Here is a 17,790-nt window from a genome sequence, read left to right on the forward strand (position 1 = left end):
TTCTCTCAAATGGTTCTTGACATATCACATGCACGTGAAAGGGACGGACGGATACACAACTTGAAAAACATAATGCTTTTGGCCAAGGCTATCGCTGGCCCAGAGGCTTAAAAAGTATGGTCAAAAAATTGATGCAAAATTGAGTCCAAGAAGTTCTCACTCTGCTCTACCTCCTGAGCCACAGCTGGTTACTGTTACAACCATTCCAGTGTGCAGAGACTGAAATTTCTTTGGCTCTTCCACTGACTATTAGCATGGAACTGATTGTCATTAAATTAGCATGTAATCTAGTTTATGAAAGCCTTGCAATCATCCCAGTATCAGCTAGGTTTTTACCTCATGTAACCTAGTCCGACTGCTAGCACAGATTATAATGATATGTTGTTGTAGCTTGTTTCTGATTGGAGGAATTCAAGGTGTCACAACCTTCCCATATTTGAACTGTTCCTTGTATCCCCTTTATGACAAAAAAAAATCTTTGAAAAAAGTAAGAGCTGCTACAACTGCAGTGACTCATGGCAGCCTTCCAATGTAGTCGTACATGGCAGGTCTAAAATAGCTAGCTGTAAATGAAATCCTGTTACGAATCATTCATTAAAATGTGGTAAACTTATATTCTATAAAGAAGGTCCTTTGCCTCCTACTAAAAAAACATGTATTTTATGTGCAGTTGTAAATGTGATTTATTGACAAGAAAAACCACCATCATTATCACCAGTCTGTGAATCTTCTGTGTGTCTTCATTTTACAACATCAATATCATGCGGTGTTACACCCAGGTTTTGGTCAAACCAACAGCATACAATAATAACTCCTATACAAACATACATACATACAGTATCTATACAGGATATATCTATATTGATGAGTCATGTACAGTAGATCCCCATGGTGTTAGAATCACAATAGTGGAATACATAGAAAGGACACTTTCTGGTGGATCAGAACAACTTCCTGTGGTGCACCTCAGATGGCTAGCATGGAAATGAGCATGTGGCGGATAGTATACTGCATGAGGGTTTTTAAATAGGTCTTTCCTTTCCTCAAAGTTGTCTTTGATTTTCATTCACTTCAGGGCGCTCCTGTACAGTGGTGCCCCCAGAACTTTTCCAGAGGGATGGCCAAATGGGGCCACTGAAAATCTTGGGGTAGTACACCAAAACTAAAAGCTATAACTGGATTTCAGGTATTCTAATATGCTGTTTAAGTATAAGAAGGAAGGAACTGCAAAGTGATATAGGCTACTTTGATTTCTTATTATATTGTTAATATTATTAATTATCTGATGTGCATAGACTTATACTGGTACAGTTAACATTTTGATTTTCCATAACAGTCCTGTTTTAATGTGTTTCTGTAAATATTAGGCGATTAACTGTTCTTCAAATAGGCTGGTTGTCTTTTTCCCTAAAAAGACAAATATACAGCTTTACTTTGAAGGAGTACATTGATTGTATGGAGCAAAACATTTACAGAGAACAAGCCTTATCAAGTTTAGGGGAGACTCCAAGGTACCCATAGAACCCATTTTTATTCAAAGAGGTGAGATTTCAAGGGACACTCTTTAAAAATGGTCACGCCAGGTGTTCCCTCGCCAAAATTTAGCTTAAATTTGGAGCATTATTTAGCCCTCTTCCCGACAAGCTAGTATAATATGGTTCATACTAATGGATGCCTTAGGTTGTTTAGTTTCACAAGTAACCACTAACATCATGCTAGCTTAAAAAATGAGTGTGCCAAAGCCTCTTAAAGAGAGTAATGTAGGCTTTCAATTATTTTCACCTAGGGGTTGGGTAGCAGTTGTATTAGGGCGGCCATGGCCCCCATTGGCTTCCCCCTTGGGAGTGTGCTTATGTTTTGGCAAGGTAAAATTTCTGATGCATGAGTAAATTATTATTTTCATACCGTTGAAAAATTAGTAACAATTAAGACAATGGCTATCTGAAAGGCAAGGAAGGGGAACTTTTTGTCTAATGTAAAGGGTTTGCTGATACACTTTTTACCGACCAATATCAATATTTTCAGACAGAAGCTGCATGACTTAGATGATGATGTTAAAGTACCTTTAACTATTTTCAATCCCAAGTTTAGCATTTTGTCCTCCATTTTATCCTCCCCGGGCTACAAAAGCAGCAAGATCATGGGACAAAACTTCTCAGTTAAAACTATTATTACTGCTGCTAACTTAAATCCTGATAATGAATTATATTCACACATAGTTGTGTGAAATCACACCAAAATTTTGCATTACATCTTTTCCCATAGAAAACAGGTGTAATATTGAGCAGTTTTATAGTAAATGTGGCCTAATACTTAAGCTCTCTTGAGTCCCAGTAACATTATTTAACATTCCATGGCAGCCATCTTAGGTGTACCAAGTCATATCCAGCTATCCATCTGAATGAAACCGGCTGTTGTACATATTTAGATTCTGTGATTGGAGACATCTGAAGTCAACAGTAAATACATAGGACAGTCATCATCACTACACCAGAGAAAAAAAATAGGCACTGTTTTTCCAACACAAAACATTTCAGGCTTCATTTCCATTGACTTTATGTGCTCAAATCTGTTTACAACACATAGTATGTATAGAGTGGTGCAGGAATAATCCTTAGTCACAGACATTAGTCAGCATTTTTATACTTCCTGTTTTCTCATCTTGAAGTCAATGGGTTCTTTAAATTGTTTTTTTGGTTAGATGCCTGAAATAAGGTCTGTCAACACAAGCTTAAGAGACTGAAATGTTTTGTTCAATGTCATAAAACACATCAAGTGTCTTAAAAAAAGTGGTTGCTGACAAATGGCTTATTGAGATTACAGAGCATGATTGCGCCAAACACGGCTTTACAGCCTTACTGTAGGGGCAATGTTGAAGTCATGCGACCATAGTGTAGTTCATTTATAGCCTAACGTTAACTTTTTACTTCTAGCAATAGCATTTACACCTGAAAAATAATAGACTGGTGTTCATTTGTGAAGATTATCTTGTTAAACAAAACATGTAAGTATCATAAACTTTTGTTGCCATAGTGATTATTTTCTGCAGTAATCCAATGGAAAAATCTCATTGGCTTTTTGGAGAGGGGACAGAAGTGATGTTAACATGCAGGTTGGCCTACACATAAACATCATCCCTGCAGTGCTCTATTGTAAATTCCAAGACCAAATGTTCGCATCCTGGATCTTAAAGCTGCATTAATTGATTGTTTAGGCCACTTGGAGGCAGCAGGACAAGCTGAAAACACAACACTGACATACTATAAAAGCTGTCATGGCTAGCATGTTAGCAAATATTTGTCTCCTTATATATCCGACAGACACAGAGCAGAATTAGCATTATTATGAATCATGTCTCAGATTACCTGATAAATATAATTCCAATATTCACTCTCTTTTCAGCCCTATTTTGGTCTCCTCAAACTCCTAAGTAATATATCAGGCTCTTTAGCTGCTAAAGGCTCCATTATGTGTGCCTGCAAGTTGCTAACTTTGTCTGTCTGCTATTCGATACTGGGCCAGTAGTGTGCAGTGGGTTTATAAAGGCCTTTTAGCTGCCTGCTGCTTCTAGAGATAAGGTTGACAGGAACACAGATTGCACACTAGGTGGAAAGAGGCTGAAAATCTTCATAGGGCAGAGGCTAACTGCATTGCTGGGTAATAATTCTTTGTGAGTTCATTACTATGAGTGACTCCTTTTATATTGCACATAGTCATTTTATCCAGTGTTGTAAAATATGTTGATTGGTACAGCTTTAAGCCCGGGGCTAATCTTCAAATGGCTGCAAAAACATGGAAGAACAGCATGGAAATGAGTTCTCCTTATTTGGATAACCAAATCAGATCGTGGGTCAGATAGTGAGGGGAAATCTCCAAAAGCTGAGTTCAGTATTTCCCTTTTAAATATGTCTACACTAAAAAAAATCTTTATGAGAATTCAGTATTTCCATGCTGGCTTGACCCCAACTTTGGTCCTAGATTTGAGCAGGCAATGCAAAAGAAGTCTGAGTTGAAAGTAATGTGGACGGACATGGACATGACTGCACAGTGATCCACTGTCCCAACATCTTTGTTCTTTTGCACACATACTAAATTGCACAGCGTCATTTGGGCCATGTTATTACACAGAGTTAAAGGAAAAATGTGTCACTGTTCAACCAGAGAAACCCTGCATGACGGGTTTGTAGTTGGAACCACATTTGGAAGAAAAAAAACATCAAGCAGCACAAAGAGAAATTAGGCACCTTAACAGCATCTCCAAAGGTCTTCAGCAGTAGATTGTCAAGTCTTGGGGTTATAAGATGCAGAATTATATATCTATTCTTTTTGGAATCATTGGTGTGCCCTTATCTGTGCAAAGAAACAAGCAGGTTTGTTTGTTTATCATATGTGTCCACAAAGGACTGCCTTTAAACTGTTGGGGGAATTTTTTGCTAATAAGAAGCTCTTCTTTCTTCTAGAGTTGACAATGAAGCTAATTTAAAGACAGAAGATTTACCTTATTTTAATGAACATGCAGTCTTGCTTAGATTCTCATATTTTAAATGTGTGCTTGTGGGTAGCAAAGCTGCCTTCCAGGCAGTTGACCTGGGTTTGGGTCTCGGATGATGAATGCGGTGACATCTGTAAACTTGAAATGCTTGTCTCACCTGACACTGAAGATCAAGCTCAAGTGGCAAATCTCAAGAAAATATCTGGAACTGGAATTCTAGTTTGTTGACCTGAACATCCAGAAGCTACTTGTTAACCCAAGTAAACACACTGCTCATGATCACTAACATGGCAGATGCTCAACATTTCATTTTGGTCAAGAGAACGAATGTTCAGTAAGGGAGTTGCACTTCTCCATTGCACTCCCACCTAATGGTTTAGACTGGTGCAACAGCAGCCCAGGCTCATAGAAATATATATATGGTGGCAACAAAGTATGAGCAAGACATCATTTGGTGGTGGGAATGAAATGTGGGGGTGGATGGGTCAAACAAACATGGACCTTCAACCAGGAGACCACTGTTTGTGTCCTGTGTGAAACCAAAAGTCAGCAGTTACATGACTTTACATACTTAAAATAACTACGCAAAGTAGGTAAATTTATCTCATCTAGTCAGTTTAACAAAAACTATGATCCTTTCATAAACTCAACCAATTCTTTTTTTGTTCTCTAAATGTAACCAAACTATGATCTAGACCTCTGACTTAATTTTTACTTTAGTCAACATACTGTTCATAGATTTTCCAAAGATTTCAGAATCAGACTTCTACTTGAGTGAGACTTAGTTACACATGTTAACAAATAGACCAGATTACAAAAAAGGTAAGGAAAACATTCCATTTCTCTGTAGGAATAATTTCCATAATGTTATCAAACAGGTACAGTAACAATCTGAGTCAAAGTGGCAAAACAAGCATTTTTAGTCGAAATAAATTGACAGTGCATAATTGCCCACAGGCTAGAGATTGCAGCTTGTTTCATCGCTGTGGCTGCAGCGTTTTTGCTCAGTGTTTGGCCAAGTTTAAAAGTTGTTGTCTCCATAATTCACTCTGGCAGAAAAAATGGGAGACTACAGTCCAAACTGAAAAATACCAAAGTTTCCTATTCATCAATTGCTAAAACTGTCACTGATTAATTATTATTTGGTTCTGCAGTGGCTGCATGTTCACAAATTGATGATATAAATATTCTGTCATTCGAGTAACCCCATAGTCCTGAAGGCTGTCTATATGGTTTACATCCAATATCAATGTGTCATTCCATATAAGTAATTTTATTCCATAAAATATATCAGTCTCATATATTGGTATTTGAATTTGGGCTGGTTAATGTTACATTTGTCCTCAGTGTATGGAACATCTCATGTGATCCTATCCATCCATTGAGGTATTTATATTGTGACATGGCTAAAGGAAGGAAAAGCTCGCTGTATCACTGGATGCAGGTAAGAAAAGAAATCCACCATGCAAGTACTCTGAAGAAGATAAATCAGTGGTCCAGTTTGCTGTGTAAGACCGGGCTTACATGCACATAGTGAGTATTCAGTACATAGTGTGGACAGGGGAGAGGTGTTATTCAATGAAGATGTCTTCAGTGGGACAGGAGTAGCCAATGTGCTCCTTGTAATACTGCTTGAATGCCCTCCTGTGGGAGAAGAGATTTAGAAAATTAAAGGACATACAAACAATAATGAAGCAGAACAGATGATAGGACATGTTTGTTTAGTTGACTTCTCATCTACCAGTAACAATTTTGATTGCCCAACCTTGTATACCTATCAAGCAACAGCCTCCAGGACTGAAAAATGAAGCCAATGCGGAAGTGCCAAAAACTGCAGTTCTTCTAATGTCCACTTAAGGCTGGCTCCAAGAGAGAGTCAATCCCTACAAAACCCCATGTTAAAATGCCCAACTTTACTGCAGAAATAAACATGTTTACAGCCTGGTACAAGAAACGATTTTGGACTCTTTAGCTAATTTCCCTGTTCATGACAACTATATGGGGGGCAATTGTTTTTATGACCTCACCTGTTTACATTTACATGGCTTAATGTTACGCTTAAGGGCGCAGCTGCTTTGAGTGGGTGCCATCTGTAGATGTGGTGTAACTCTAAATACACAGAGTATAGGCGCAGCCGTAGCTGTCGCTATTTCAGTGTGTTTTCAGTTCATGGAAGCTAACAGTAAAGTTTAGGTTGTTTGGTTGTACTTAAAAACAATTTAAGGAGTCAGATACTACTAGGTACCTGTTGTTTTAATGGTTTTTCACTAGCAAAAATAGCATTAGCATTATCATAGTCAAACATGGCTGCATATGCACCATGCTAACTAAGATAGCAACTAGTGTTAGGGTTAGCTCCACCCACTTATTCAAATATGGTCACATCAGGCTCCAAAAATCCAGTCCATTTTGGCCAGTATGCCAAACTTGAAGCGTCAAAATGGTTATCCACAAACTGATGGCTGATGCCATGGTGGCTACGTTCATTATTACAGTCCAGTATCTACAAGAGACATGGCCAAAGAATATGAGGATGTCACTTTGGTACAGAGCAAGATAAAAAAAAAAAAAGTAAGAAAAGTACTTATAATGCAGAATGTTGCAGAGTGGAGTGTACAGTTTTATGTTGTTAAAAACATTATATAATCTTCTTATTTTCACTAATGCATTAAAATGTGAGCAACATTTTAATGCTACAACTGGTCAAGATTGATTAAATTACTTTTTATACTGTTGTGTTACCATGTTTATATTTTTAACAGGTAATAAGCAGATCATTTTGTGTGTAAAAAGTAACTACAGCTTTTAAATAAGTGTAGCCTAGTGCAGTAAAGCACTGTGGAGCAAGAACAGTGTTTTTCTCTTAAGTGTAATGGAGTGGAAGTATAAAGCAGCCAACAATGGAGATACTTTAATAAAGGTCAGGTGCTTTTAAATTGTACTTACTGCCGTGGTTGGTAACTTTTATAAAAACAACTTTTTTCATATTTGCTTAAACTGCCACCATAATCACACAGCACTAAATAGACAGATAATCTGTGACAAAATTATACTCCTCTCCCTATGCTTTTGCCTTGTAGCATTTACTGCATGTAAATGAAAACAACCAATCAGAGACGCAATTCATGGCTCGTGAACTAGGCAGTGCTGAATAAATATGAATCAAGATTCTGTCACTGCATTGCCTTTTTCTCCCCTCAAATGTTTTTTTTTAAAACATTCTTATTGTACTGTTTAGCTGTAAAATGAGAAGGTTTCGAGTTTGGATTCATGCAAAACTTATTAGAGGAGGAACCCTTTTTTTTTCACAGATTTAACAGGTAATCTGTCTCATGTACTACTAAGTGGATGTAATGGCAGTTTCAGCAATATGACAGTTACTTTTATCAAAGTTACCAACATTCTCTGGTGAGTTGTTTAGCTGTAAAACGAGAAAGTTAATGACCCGGTTGCCATGTTAAAAACAGCAAAGCTAAAAACAAGTGCACTAAATTATGTTTCTGAAAACATCTGAGGTAAGAAATAGGTAATGCAGTGACAGAATCTTTAGGGATGCATTATAATATTGGCACATCATTTTATTATATTGGCCAATATCAGCTTTAAAATGAAGGAATAAGCCAACATGCTTTTTCTTTTTTCTTTTTTGTACAATGAATGAATATACACACTGAAAAGTATTGCATTTCACGTCTCCATCTGCAGTGGGCCATCACGATAAGAGAATGCAAGAATAATATGATGTTAATTCCACTACAGAAGAGACTTGGTGATCACTAAAATTAGGTGGGGAAAAAGTGGATATATCGGTATCTGTAACTGTTATAAGTTGTTACACATCTGCATATCAGATAGCAGCAAAAAGTCCAATATCGTGCATCCCTAAGAATCTTGATTCACACTTGATCAGTGCTGCCTAGTTTAAATGTTTAACCGAAGTTAACAAACAGTGATTGACAAGACCGATAGTTTTGTTGGAGACTCTTCTGCTCTGATTGGCTTCTATGAGCCATAGATTCTAACAAAAGCTATTAAAAGTGGTAGGAAGAGGAGGAGGGCCATGATTTTTTCCACAGATTATCTGCCTCGTGTACTTCTTTAAGTATACAATGACAGTTTCAGCAATTGTCGCTTTAAGCTATCCTTAGGAGTATTTGAGTAATAAGTTACTTTCCACCACTGGTCCTGAGCAGATATTTAATAGTAAAAGTCAGAAATTACGTATACAACATACAACAGAACAGAATAGAGAATAGAAAACAATACAATAGGTCTTACCCTACAGACTCAGCCAAAGGATGTAATGTTGTCTCTGACATCATGACATGACAGGCAAAGCGCTGTTGGTCAGGGTGTTTGGTGATAAGACCAAAATACCTGCAGTACAAAATTCTCCATTACTCAGGAACCATATAGTTCACAGGTTGATTTACAAGTATTAGTTGAAGCTAAGCTGCCGTAGTAATCAAAGCACAAGCTCAAAGTGACAGCTCACGCCAAATCCAAAATACATATCATTCCTCTTACCTGTAGCACTATTTATCAATCTAAATAGTTTTGGTGTGAGCTGCAGACCTTGTAAGCAGTTTCATGTAGGCACTATTTTCTTTCGCCCAAACTACACCTGCCAACCGTATCACAGCTCAGCTGAGGAGGACGCCATTTTTGGTTATATCTCGCCATATTATAAACACAGTCCTCTCATCCATGAGTAGATGCAAGCTTCCTTCTGTATGGTGATACAGTTGGTGGGTGTAATCCACTCTGGATTGATAAATAGCCCCACAAGTAAGAGGAAAAAGTTGTATTTTTGATTTTGGGGTGAACTGTCCTTTTAAATGTGTGAACTTTACATCATCATCAAAATTTAAAGGAAATTCAAAGACTAGGTACAGTTTAATATCGAAATTTCTCCTGCAAGTGTGGGAATGGATGAGATCAGATAATCCCTTAAGTGCTCCAACTCACTTGCTGTGTTTTGGATGACAGCCACAGAATGAGATGTTCTTCAACTGGAAGAAATGGAAACACTGGTCCCCCTGACAGAGACAGAGACAGAGACAGAGACACAGAGAGAAATGTAACATTTCAGTAATTGAGGTCCAAAATTTCCACCTGGAATATTTATCCAAACTGGAAGAGTAGTTGAAATCCCCATTACTGTTTCTGAGTAGCTTGTAGTTACTGTTGGTTGCCACTTCAGAGTGCTAGCACCTAACTACAGCAAAGTCTCCAACATCATTTTCCAACATCATAATCAGCCGGTTTTAAAAAGGCGTGACACCCAGGAAGGATGGAATGCATTTATGTAGATACAGTAGTGCACGTACCCTGTGAGCAGACTGACACTGGTCTTGGACGCTGATCTTCACACCCTTCACACTGACCTCCAGCACACAGGGTGACGGAGGCTGACCTGCTAACCGCCTGTTACACGCCACCTGTTAGCATAAATCATCAATAAATCAGTCAATGAACATACAGTACCTGACTACAAGAAGCCAGCTGTTTTTTAGGCACCAAACACTCCAGTGAATCTGAATAAATGAGAACATATAATTTGGTGATTGCAATTCTTACCTCTAATAGTTTGTAATTGTGTTTTGCAGGCTTAGCAGCTTAGCAAGAAATGAGTTATTTACCTGCTCATGTTCAGAACCCTACTTATGTTCCCACAACTTTCACCACAGCAATCACTAAAGTCCAATCTTTTTTTCACAAAGTGAGGCAACATGCTGCAAAGTCAAAGTAAAATATGAGGTGAAAGGAGAGAACGCGTGTCTTTACAAACTAAGCCTGGAGCTAAAGTGTGCTGTAATGTTCTTAATAAGGATTTGGACCCAGTGAGGGATTTAGAGGAAACATAGTGATTAAAGCTGCAACAGGTACAGCTCTCCACTTGTATAACACACTGGACTGGAGCCAGTTAAAAGGTCATTTCACCCAAATCTCAGATAGTTTTGGTTTTATTTGTCTTGGCTTTAAGAATTCTGTTTTCACCTCAGGGCAACAAGTGGAGGTGCGGATATAGGGATTTTCACACTGAAAATTTCCATCTGGTTCACTGGCCCTACCATCCTGTGGATACACATATACCACAGATTAAATGAGCTGCTTGTCATCTTGTCATGTCAGTTTGGTAGTTTTCTGTCATCCTTTTTTTTTACCAAGAGACACTTAAGTCCAACTTTGTGGGGAAAAGTTACACAGAAAAAATGCTCACTACATGCTCTCCAAATTGCTACTGAATAAATTTCATTTTAAATAAATATAAAAATTGCAGTCGTGATTGACGAAAGCTTGATTGTTTAAAAATGGCAGGTCTGAGCAGGATGTCCTATGTAGCCCTAGTTAGAGTTCTATCTGATTCATCAGTGGTCTGCAGTGTTTTAACTCCACCTTCTAGTATCAGCTCTGCTTGGAACCTAGACTGAGGTCGTACCAGGCACTATACACAACTTTTGCCAATGGTAATCCCCCATTTTAAGTTTTGTCAATATGGAGATACTACATATTGTTTGCTGTTTTAGACTCTCAACTCTCTCTCTCTGATGTGATGTCTCTCGGAGCTAGATCAAATGAATGGTTCATAATTTATATGTTGGCCTCATTTTTATACAAGTAATATTCATACTGGTTTAAATTAACAGTTTCATTGTATTTCCCATCTTTGCTGAGTATTGTGTGTCTGAATTTTTGTGTGTCTCAGTTTTGAAAGAAAGGAATTAATGGCCTGTCCCATATATATGCCTGCTGAGGTCAGTGATTTAAGCACTTAATAGCCCAGGCAATTAACACCAGCTAACAGACACTGGCCTGACAGTTGTTATGGTTGAAATGTTAACAGTTGCCTGTTTACACATTGAGCTGAGACGATACAACTTTATCATTTCAGAGTTGTGTTTGTGTCTCATAGAAGTTAGTCCAGTGGTTACTCTCCCTTCAGCTTGTGGTTTAAATATCAAAAATGTCTGTCTATTTAGCTCATAAATGCTCTAAAACGGTCACCTGTTCACTAGTGCAATGAGCTAAAAGAGGCTTGGCTGGGTTTTGTTTGTGGGTTTCTGTTAGTGACCCATTTCATTCATTTTTCATTCATTTGTTTCATTAATAATAATAAAGAATATTATGAACAGTGTTTTAAGAGACAGTAAGTATTATTAATATTATACTTGGAAATATTAGAATTTAAAACATAACCCCATTTCCTGCAACTAGCTTTTAAATGGTTGTTATACCATGCAATGATCACCAGTTATTCAGCATTACTCCACTGATAATCAGCTTTCATGGTGCAGTTCAGTTGCACAGTGTCTGTACTTGTGTACCTTCTGCATCGCAGCACATAGCATGTCGTTGCCCTTGTGGATGGGGACCTGAACTGAACCCAGGAATCGCACCAGGAACTGATCTGTCCAGCCATCTTTCTGGACTGTGAGAGGAAAGGAGAACAAACATAAGAAAATACATCTTTAATTATGAAATGTTGTTGATGATGGTGGTATTCTGTTTTTACATTTCAGTATTTTTTTTTTTTTTTTGCAGTGTACCTTGGTTAATATCTTTGGCCACCTTGACAGCATAGAAGGCAGGGAAGATGCCGGTAGCTCCAGTCCTCATGTTGTAACCCTGACACCACAGGTCCTCAGACTGGTTCAGTATTAACACTGGGTCATCTGACTCTAAGTACAGCTCATCTTCATGACGAGGGACAAACCTAAAACAGCCATACAAATTTATAGATTTCAGTCTCGTGTTTATTTGTACATGTCACAATTAGTTTGTGTATGTTCATATGTATTTACCTGTAGGCAGCTCTGTGGCTCTGTTCTCTCTCCACTCCATTCAAAACACAGGAGAACACACCAAAAGACCCAGCACCTGAATGAGACAGCATTATGTTATACTCACAGTCAGAGACTGCATGTGAAGGTGACAATTCCCCAACAGTGAAGCCACAACATCTTGATCACCCCCTGGTGGCTGGCTGCTGCATAGGTCATAAACCCTGCCTCCTCCATGTTATCAGATGGGACATGACATGGCATCTTTAGCAAGTTTTTATCACACTGATATATATTCAAGTGTTCATTTTTCTGGTTAGTTCATCAATCATCAGTTTACAGTTTGTATTTTGTGTCATATCATCCTTTCATGAAAAGACACAAAAGTAAAGTGATCAGATTTTGACTTGACTGGAAACCCACATGGCCTCAACCATGGAAAAGCTTAAAGCTCATTTGCATAGGATTTGGAAATTGATGAAAAAAAAAAGATAAAATGAACTTTGACAACTCCTTACAATAGTGTGAGAAAGATTCTGAGGCTCACGTTAATGCACACTACTCCTTCCATCACTTCAACTTGGGAACACTGAGAATGAGAGGACTGAAAGCCACACATAAGCCCTTTTTTACACAGAGATAGTGCAATAGAGCTTCCCTTGTCTCTTTAAGTCCCTAATTCATGCCACCTTTGCATTTTTACAGAGAACCAAATGGCAGCATGTGCGTGATTTTAGACAGCATGGTGGCATCAAGGAAGCAAAAGGGGCGTGATGGGAGCCATGGGCATTGCATGTAATACAACAGCGTCAACCTCTAGTGTGAAATATGAAAATCCATGTCTGCTGCGCTTTACAAACAATAACAATGGCATAACATGGCAATAACAATCATTTACAGTTACTACTAGCTACTTTGCCAGCTACTACTCGTACCGCCCATGACCCTGTCCTGTCCCTTAGACATCTTTTCGGCACTGTTATGACCTCCAATGCCGTCTTGAAGGCAAGACAACTCTGTCCTCCCATTCCGTGACTGTACATTTTATACAGAATGACTAGGTGGCATAACAGTGTGAAATTCCTGCCTTAAAGAGACGGTGTTAAGGGGGATATAGACTATATCCCCTGGGAACAGCACTGGGCTATGAAGCCAATTTGACATAGTGACTAAAACGTGAAATTACAACTTCTGGGTTGGCTATGTGATGCAGTGGGGCCCAAAAAGTATTTTTGGTCCAATAACATTTTGACAGTCTAGAAGAACTGCACAATTAAACTATTTATCCCCATTTAGGTTAGCAGAGGGCTAAACCTGGAGTGCTAGCTTTATGGGCCCAATGAAGTGGAAGACCTGGGTAATTTTATACCTGTAAATTTGAACTTTGGCTTTATGCGCCACTGAGCAACTTTCATAGGAATAAAGAGGGCACTGCCTTCAATGCTGTATCCAGTTCTCTTTATACATCAGTGTCTATGAGACTACACCATTTTTCAAAACAGAGATTGTCTTATTTTCTCCAAACAAATACTGATACCATCAGAATGATATGAAAAATGCTGTAACCTCATACAAATTCAACACAGAATGACTTTCTAAGTACACATTTGAGTGTTACTAATGGGGGCTATACAAACCTGTGGCACTGTAATGACTGCTCTTGTTGGGAAACAGGTTGAGGAACTTCTTACTCCTGGAAGCTGCAGCCCTTTCTCCATTAGACTCTTCTTCCTCTGAAGTTGTAGTTGATGTTACCTTTGACTGCTTACAGATCCTTGCCACAACTTCCCTCCGTCTCTTTATTTCCTCCTCCCTCCTCCTTTTCAAATCCTCTTCCCTCCACTTCTTCTTCTCCTCTTCCTCCTTTCTTCTCTTTTCCTCTTCTTTCCTCCTGTCTTTGAGCAGAAAACAAGAAAAGTTAAACTACTAGCAGCAAGACACAAGAACAAAGGCACCGTGCAAAAAGATAGCGTATGTTTGATTTAAATTTAAGACAGTCTTCTGTCCTTGAGCTACACCTGCACAATCATTCAGTAAATGTTTGGTGCTCCTTCTGTTCAGTGGTTTTCCAGTACTGGGCCCTCTAATCTTTTGTCGTTTTATGTTTCAACTTAATAACATGACTCAGAGACATTGCACCTATTTCTGTTGATATGCAGATGACACAGCTCTACATACAAATCACAAACCTTGTTAAGATCACTTAAAAATGAGTTTGCAAGGCCTGTCCCAAAATGCACATCTCAAAATGTATCATTGCACCTTACAGGACAAATAAAAACAGTGAAAGCACCAACTGATCTTGCAAGCTTTTTTCATCTGCTTGTATGCGCAGTATATAATAGTTATACAATATGTTAGTTTTTGTATGTAGGTATTTATGTATGTAAGTATGTAGGTACACTGAGAGCCACTGGAAACCAGAGTCAAATTCCTTGTGTGTCCAAACACACTTGGCCAATAAAGCTGATTGTGATTCTTGGTTCTGACACATCTTGCTATACTATTACAGCTCTTTCTTAAAAACAGTGAATTGCTCAGCTTTGCAGTGTGACTGCACTCACAGCAGAGTTTCTGATGTTACAGAGTTTAATTGGTAATTTAGGACATCCTTTAATTGGATCCACAAACTGAAAATTAAGCTGAAATTGCGGTATGAAAGAGGGTATTTTTCTCTTTTGTTGCTAAAATTGACTTGTTGTTGCTATGGGAATGTTGGATGTATTTCATATCCCCGTGAGCCCTCCCAAATGTTTATGCTATTGTTGTTGTGTACCATGAAACATTAAAGTTTATCACACATTTTAAAGGTACACTCCCTGATATTTATTGCACTGCTGAGTGTAAGAATAAAACCAGGTGATGTACTTTTAAAGGTTCTGAAAATGTGTTTTCCTAATTAGCCTCTTGTCATGACCAATTCGGTCCTACATAAACACACATTTTTCAGCCACAGTTGGAGCAGTTTGGGTTGATATAGATGATATTTTCTCTCAGTCGCTGTCTGACAGTCTGTCCTTCTGTTCAACTCTTGGTTTCAAGCTGAACATTTCAGCGCCTGCTGGGAAGACCACCATAAAATCTGATATGGGAAATCAGGGGCCCTAGAAGACAGTTCCTAATAATGTGGTTGACCCCATGACATTTTCCTCTAACTAATCATTGATATTATATGTTATTATATAATTAAGCAATTTCCACTTTAAAATAAGCCCAGCCCAGTCGCCAGAAGAAAATGCTGGCATTATATATTTCTGCAAACCAAATACTGCATACATTACATTATTATGTTACATATGCGTCGGTTCCCCAAGGGACACAGTATATGAGCCAACTGTCATGGGAAGGTAGAGGGGATGGTGGATGGGGTGACACCTGAGCAAGACACCTACCAAGCTGCAGGCCACTATTCAAAACAGGTTGATTTTTAGCCAGTTATGGCCACATTTCCAGTGGCTTTTTAGCCAACAAACATTGGTGTTTTTTAGCAACCAGTCTCTGTGTCTCCACCAGGGATAGCACCACAAAAGGTGGTTGATTTTCTTTCATTTCCAGCTGAGATAGTACCACCAAAAGTGGGTATTTTAAACCAAAACATGACCTTCCCCTAACCATAACCAGGTGTTTTTGTGCCAAAGTGTAACCACACATTAACCACAGCACTGTTGAAACATAAAAAAACATAAAGTTTCAATGTATCTCCTACATAATACCATACAAATGTAATGTAACCCTGGTATGCAGAAACATAGATTCCAACATTTATCTGCTGATTGGGTCGAGCACATTCGTGCTTCCCAGAAGATAATCCATTTATTTATCATCAGGACAAAATGCCAGTTTTGTACACAAGATGTGTCATTAATCAATAAGCAGATTATCATGAACTTTGCTGAGAACATTCATACTTCCCAAGGGATAAACCCTTTCATTTAATTGATCACCCTTGAACCTTTCTTTGGAGCTACCCTCAGGAAAAGTTTATAGCACTCTAAAAGAGCTATCTGTATCTTGCCTCTAGACTTTTAGCCACTGTTGTACCAACTCATGATACTGCTTTCTGACAAAAGTGAGCTCAGCCATGTTAAAAATGAATCTGAATTATCATTACCTTGCTTCTTTGCTTCTTCTGTCCTCTTCCTCTCCTCCTCATACTCTGGGTCTTCCTCCTCATTTGCTGACTGATAGACTGTCTCTGCATCGCTGTCATCATTGTGCTCCTTGTAACCGTGAAAGCAGTCCTTGAGGCTGCCCAGCTCCAACTGAGCATGTTCATCGACCACCAGAGTGTATTTAACAGAGTCATAATTTAACCCTGCTGTAGCCTCACTCTTTGGTACAGTCTGAGCAGCCGCACAATCTCCCTGAGTGACAGAGTTGGTGCCTTCCACCTCAGTATTATTATCACATTTTCCTCTTCCTGTATCAACCTCTGACTTGGTACAGTCCATCTCTGCTTTTTCATTATTTGCAAGGCAGTGTGTTGGACCATTCTGGACATTAACACAGGGAGTGGGATCTCCCTCCCCCTCTTCTTCGCTGATGTCAGGGTTGGTTCGGTGGGATAGAGAGGGATGCAGGGGCCCTGGTGGGGGACCTTCTGTGTCTGAGCTGAGGGACATCCTGTTTGACCCCCCCTCGCTGCTGGACCGCGAGAGAATAGGGGGGTTGTCCTGGGTCCTGTCATGGTTTTGGCCTAAGAACACAAAATATGGGCAGTGGTTAGATTTAAGGAGTAACAGAGAAATTTTCAGACTGCTTGCAAAAGCACGAACCACTTTACATGTTTTACAAACCTTAAACTTGTTAACATGTATGATTAAATAAACCTTCCCTGGAAAAGTGATGTTGTACCATGATAAAGATATTAAAAAGAGCAACTAGAAGGCCTGCTGTTTAGCAATATACAACCAGAAATCTCCCAGTATTACTCAGGGTCTTTATTTTGCCCTTAAGCAAGGCACTTAACCCCTCAGGTTCAGGTACAGATGCTGAATTGCCAGTAGTCATAGACTGTGGCTGTAATCACAGTTGGACTTTTTTCAGGCCAGTGTGAATACTATTATTATATTCTGTCTTTCTGTTTGTGTCAATGTGACTACCAGATCTTAAAGGCTGCACCAATTTTGCACCAGTTACCAACTACATGTGTTCCCTCAGCTGTACAAAGCACTGCAGGCAGTTTTGGATCACTGTTCTGGCCAATAACTCCATCAATCTCAAGCTTAATGTGAGGTTTGCCACATAGTGGCACATTAAGCAGCTAAAGGGCCAGATATTTGCCTCAGGAGTTGGTGAATATTAAAAACACACATGAAAGAAAAGTGAATGTTCGACTTTCATCACGTTCATTTATTTAATTTATTAGATTGAGCATATTCATGCTTCCCCTAGGATGAACCACTTTCATTTTGGACATTTAATGAGTTTTAGTCTGGCACTATCATCCAGACAAAATGTCACTTTTGCACATGAGATGTCTTATAACGTAATGGGCAGATTACCATGAAATTA

General features: G+C 38.8%; 1 protein-coding gene across 1 annotated transcript in view; it reads right to left on the reverse strand.

Annotated features, from left to right (window-relative positions):
- Nucleotides 1–653: 653 nt before the first annotated feature.
- mapk8ip1a (mitogen-activated protein kinase 8 interacting protein 1a) overlaps nt 654–17,790 on the reverse strand; it is a 49,667-nt gene continuing 32,530 nt past the window's right edge. Inside the window, exons 4-12 of the mRNA XM_049574953.1 lie at nt 16,388–16,972; nt 13,914–14,171; nt 12,298–12,373; nt 12,043–12,209; nt 11,821–11,924; nt 9,823–9,933; nt 9,461–9,531; nt 8,771–8,869; nt 654–6,136 (exon numbers count right to left, since the gene is read on the reverse strand). Coding sequence (XP_049430910.1) covers nt 6,064–6,136; nt 8,771–8,869; nt 9,461–9,531; nt 9,823–9,933; nt 11,821–11,924; nt 12,043–12,209; nt 12,298–12,373; nt 13,914–14,171; nt 16,388–16,972 — 1,544 coding nt within the window. The 3' untranslated portion in view covers nt 654–6,063. The remainder of the gene's footprint in view (nt 6,137–8,770; nt 8,870–9,460; nt 9,532–9,822; nt 9,934–11,820; nt 11,925–12,042; nt 12,210–12,297; nt 12,374–13,913; nt 14,172–16,387; nt 16,973–17,790) is intronic.

The sequence above is a fragment of the Epinephelus fuscoguttatus genome, linkage group LG4, assembly GCF_011397635.1.
Source record: "Epinephelus fuscoguttatus linkage group LG4, E.fuscoguttatus.final_Chr_v1".
Taxonomy (NCBI): Eukaryota; Metazoa; Chordata; class Actinopteri; order Perciformes; family Serranidae; genus Epinephelus; species Epinephelus fuscoguttatus.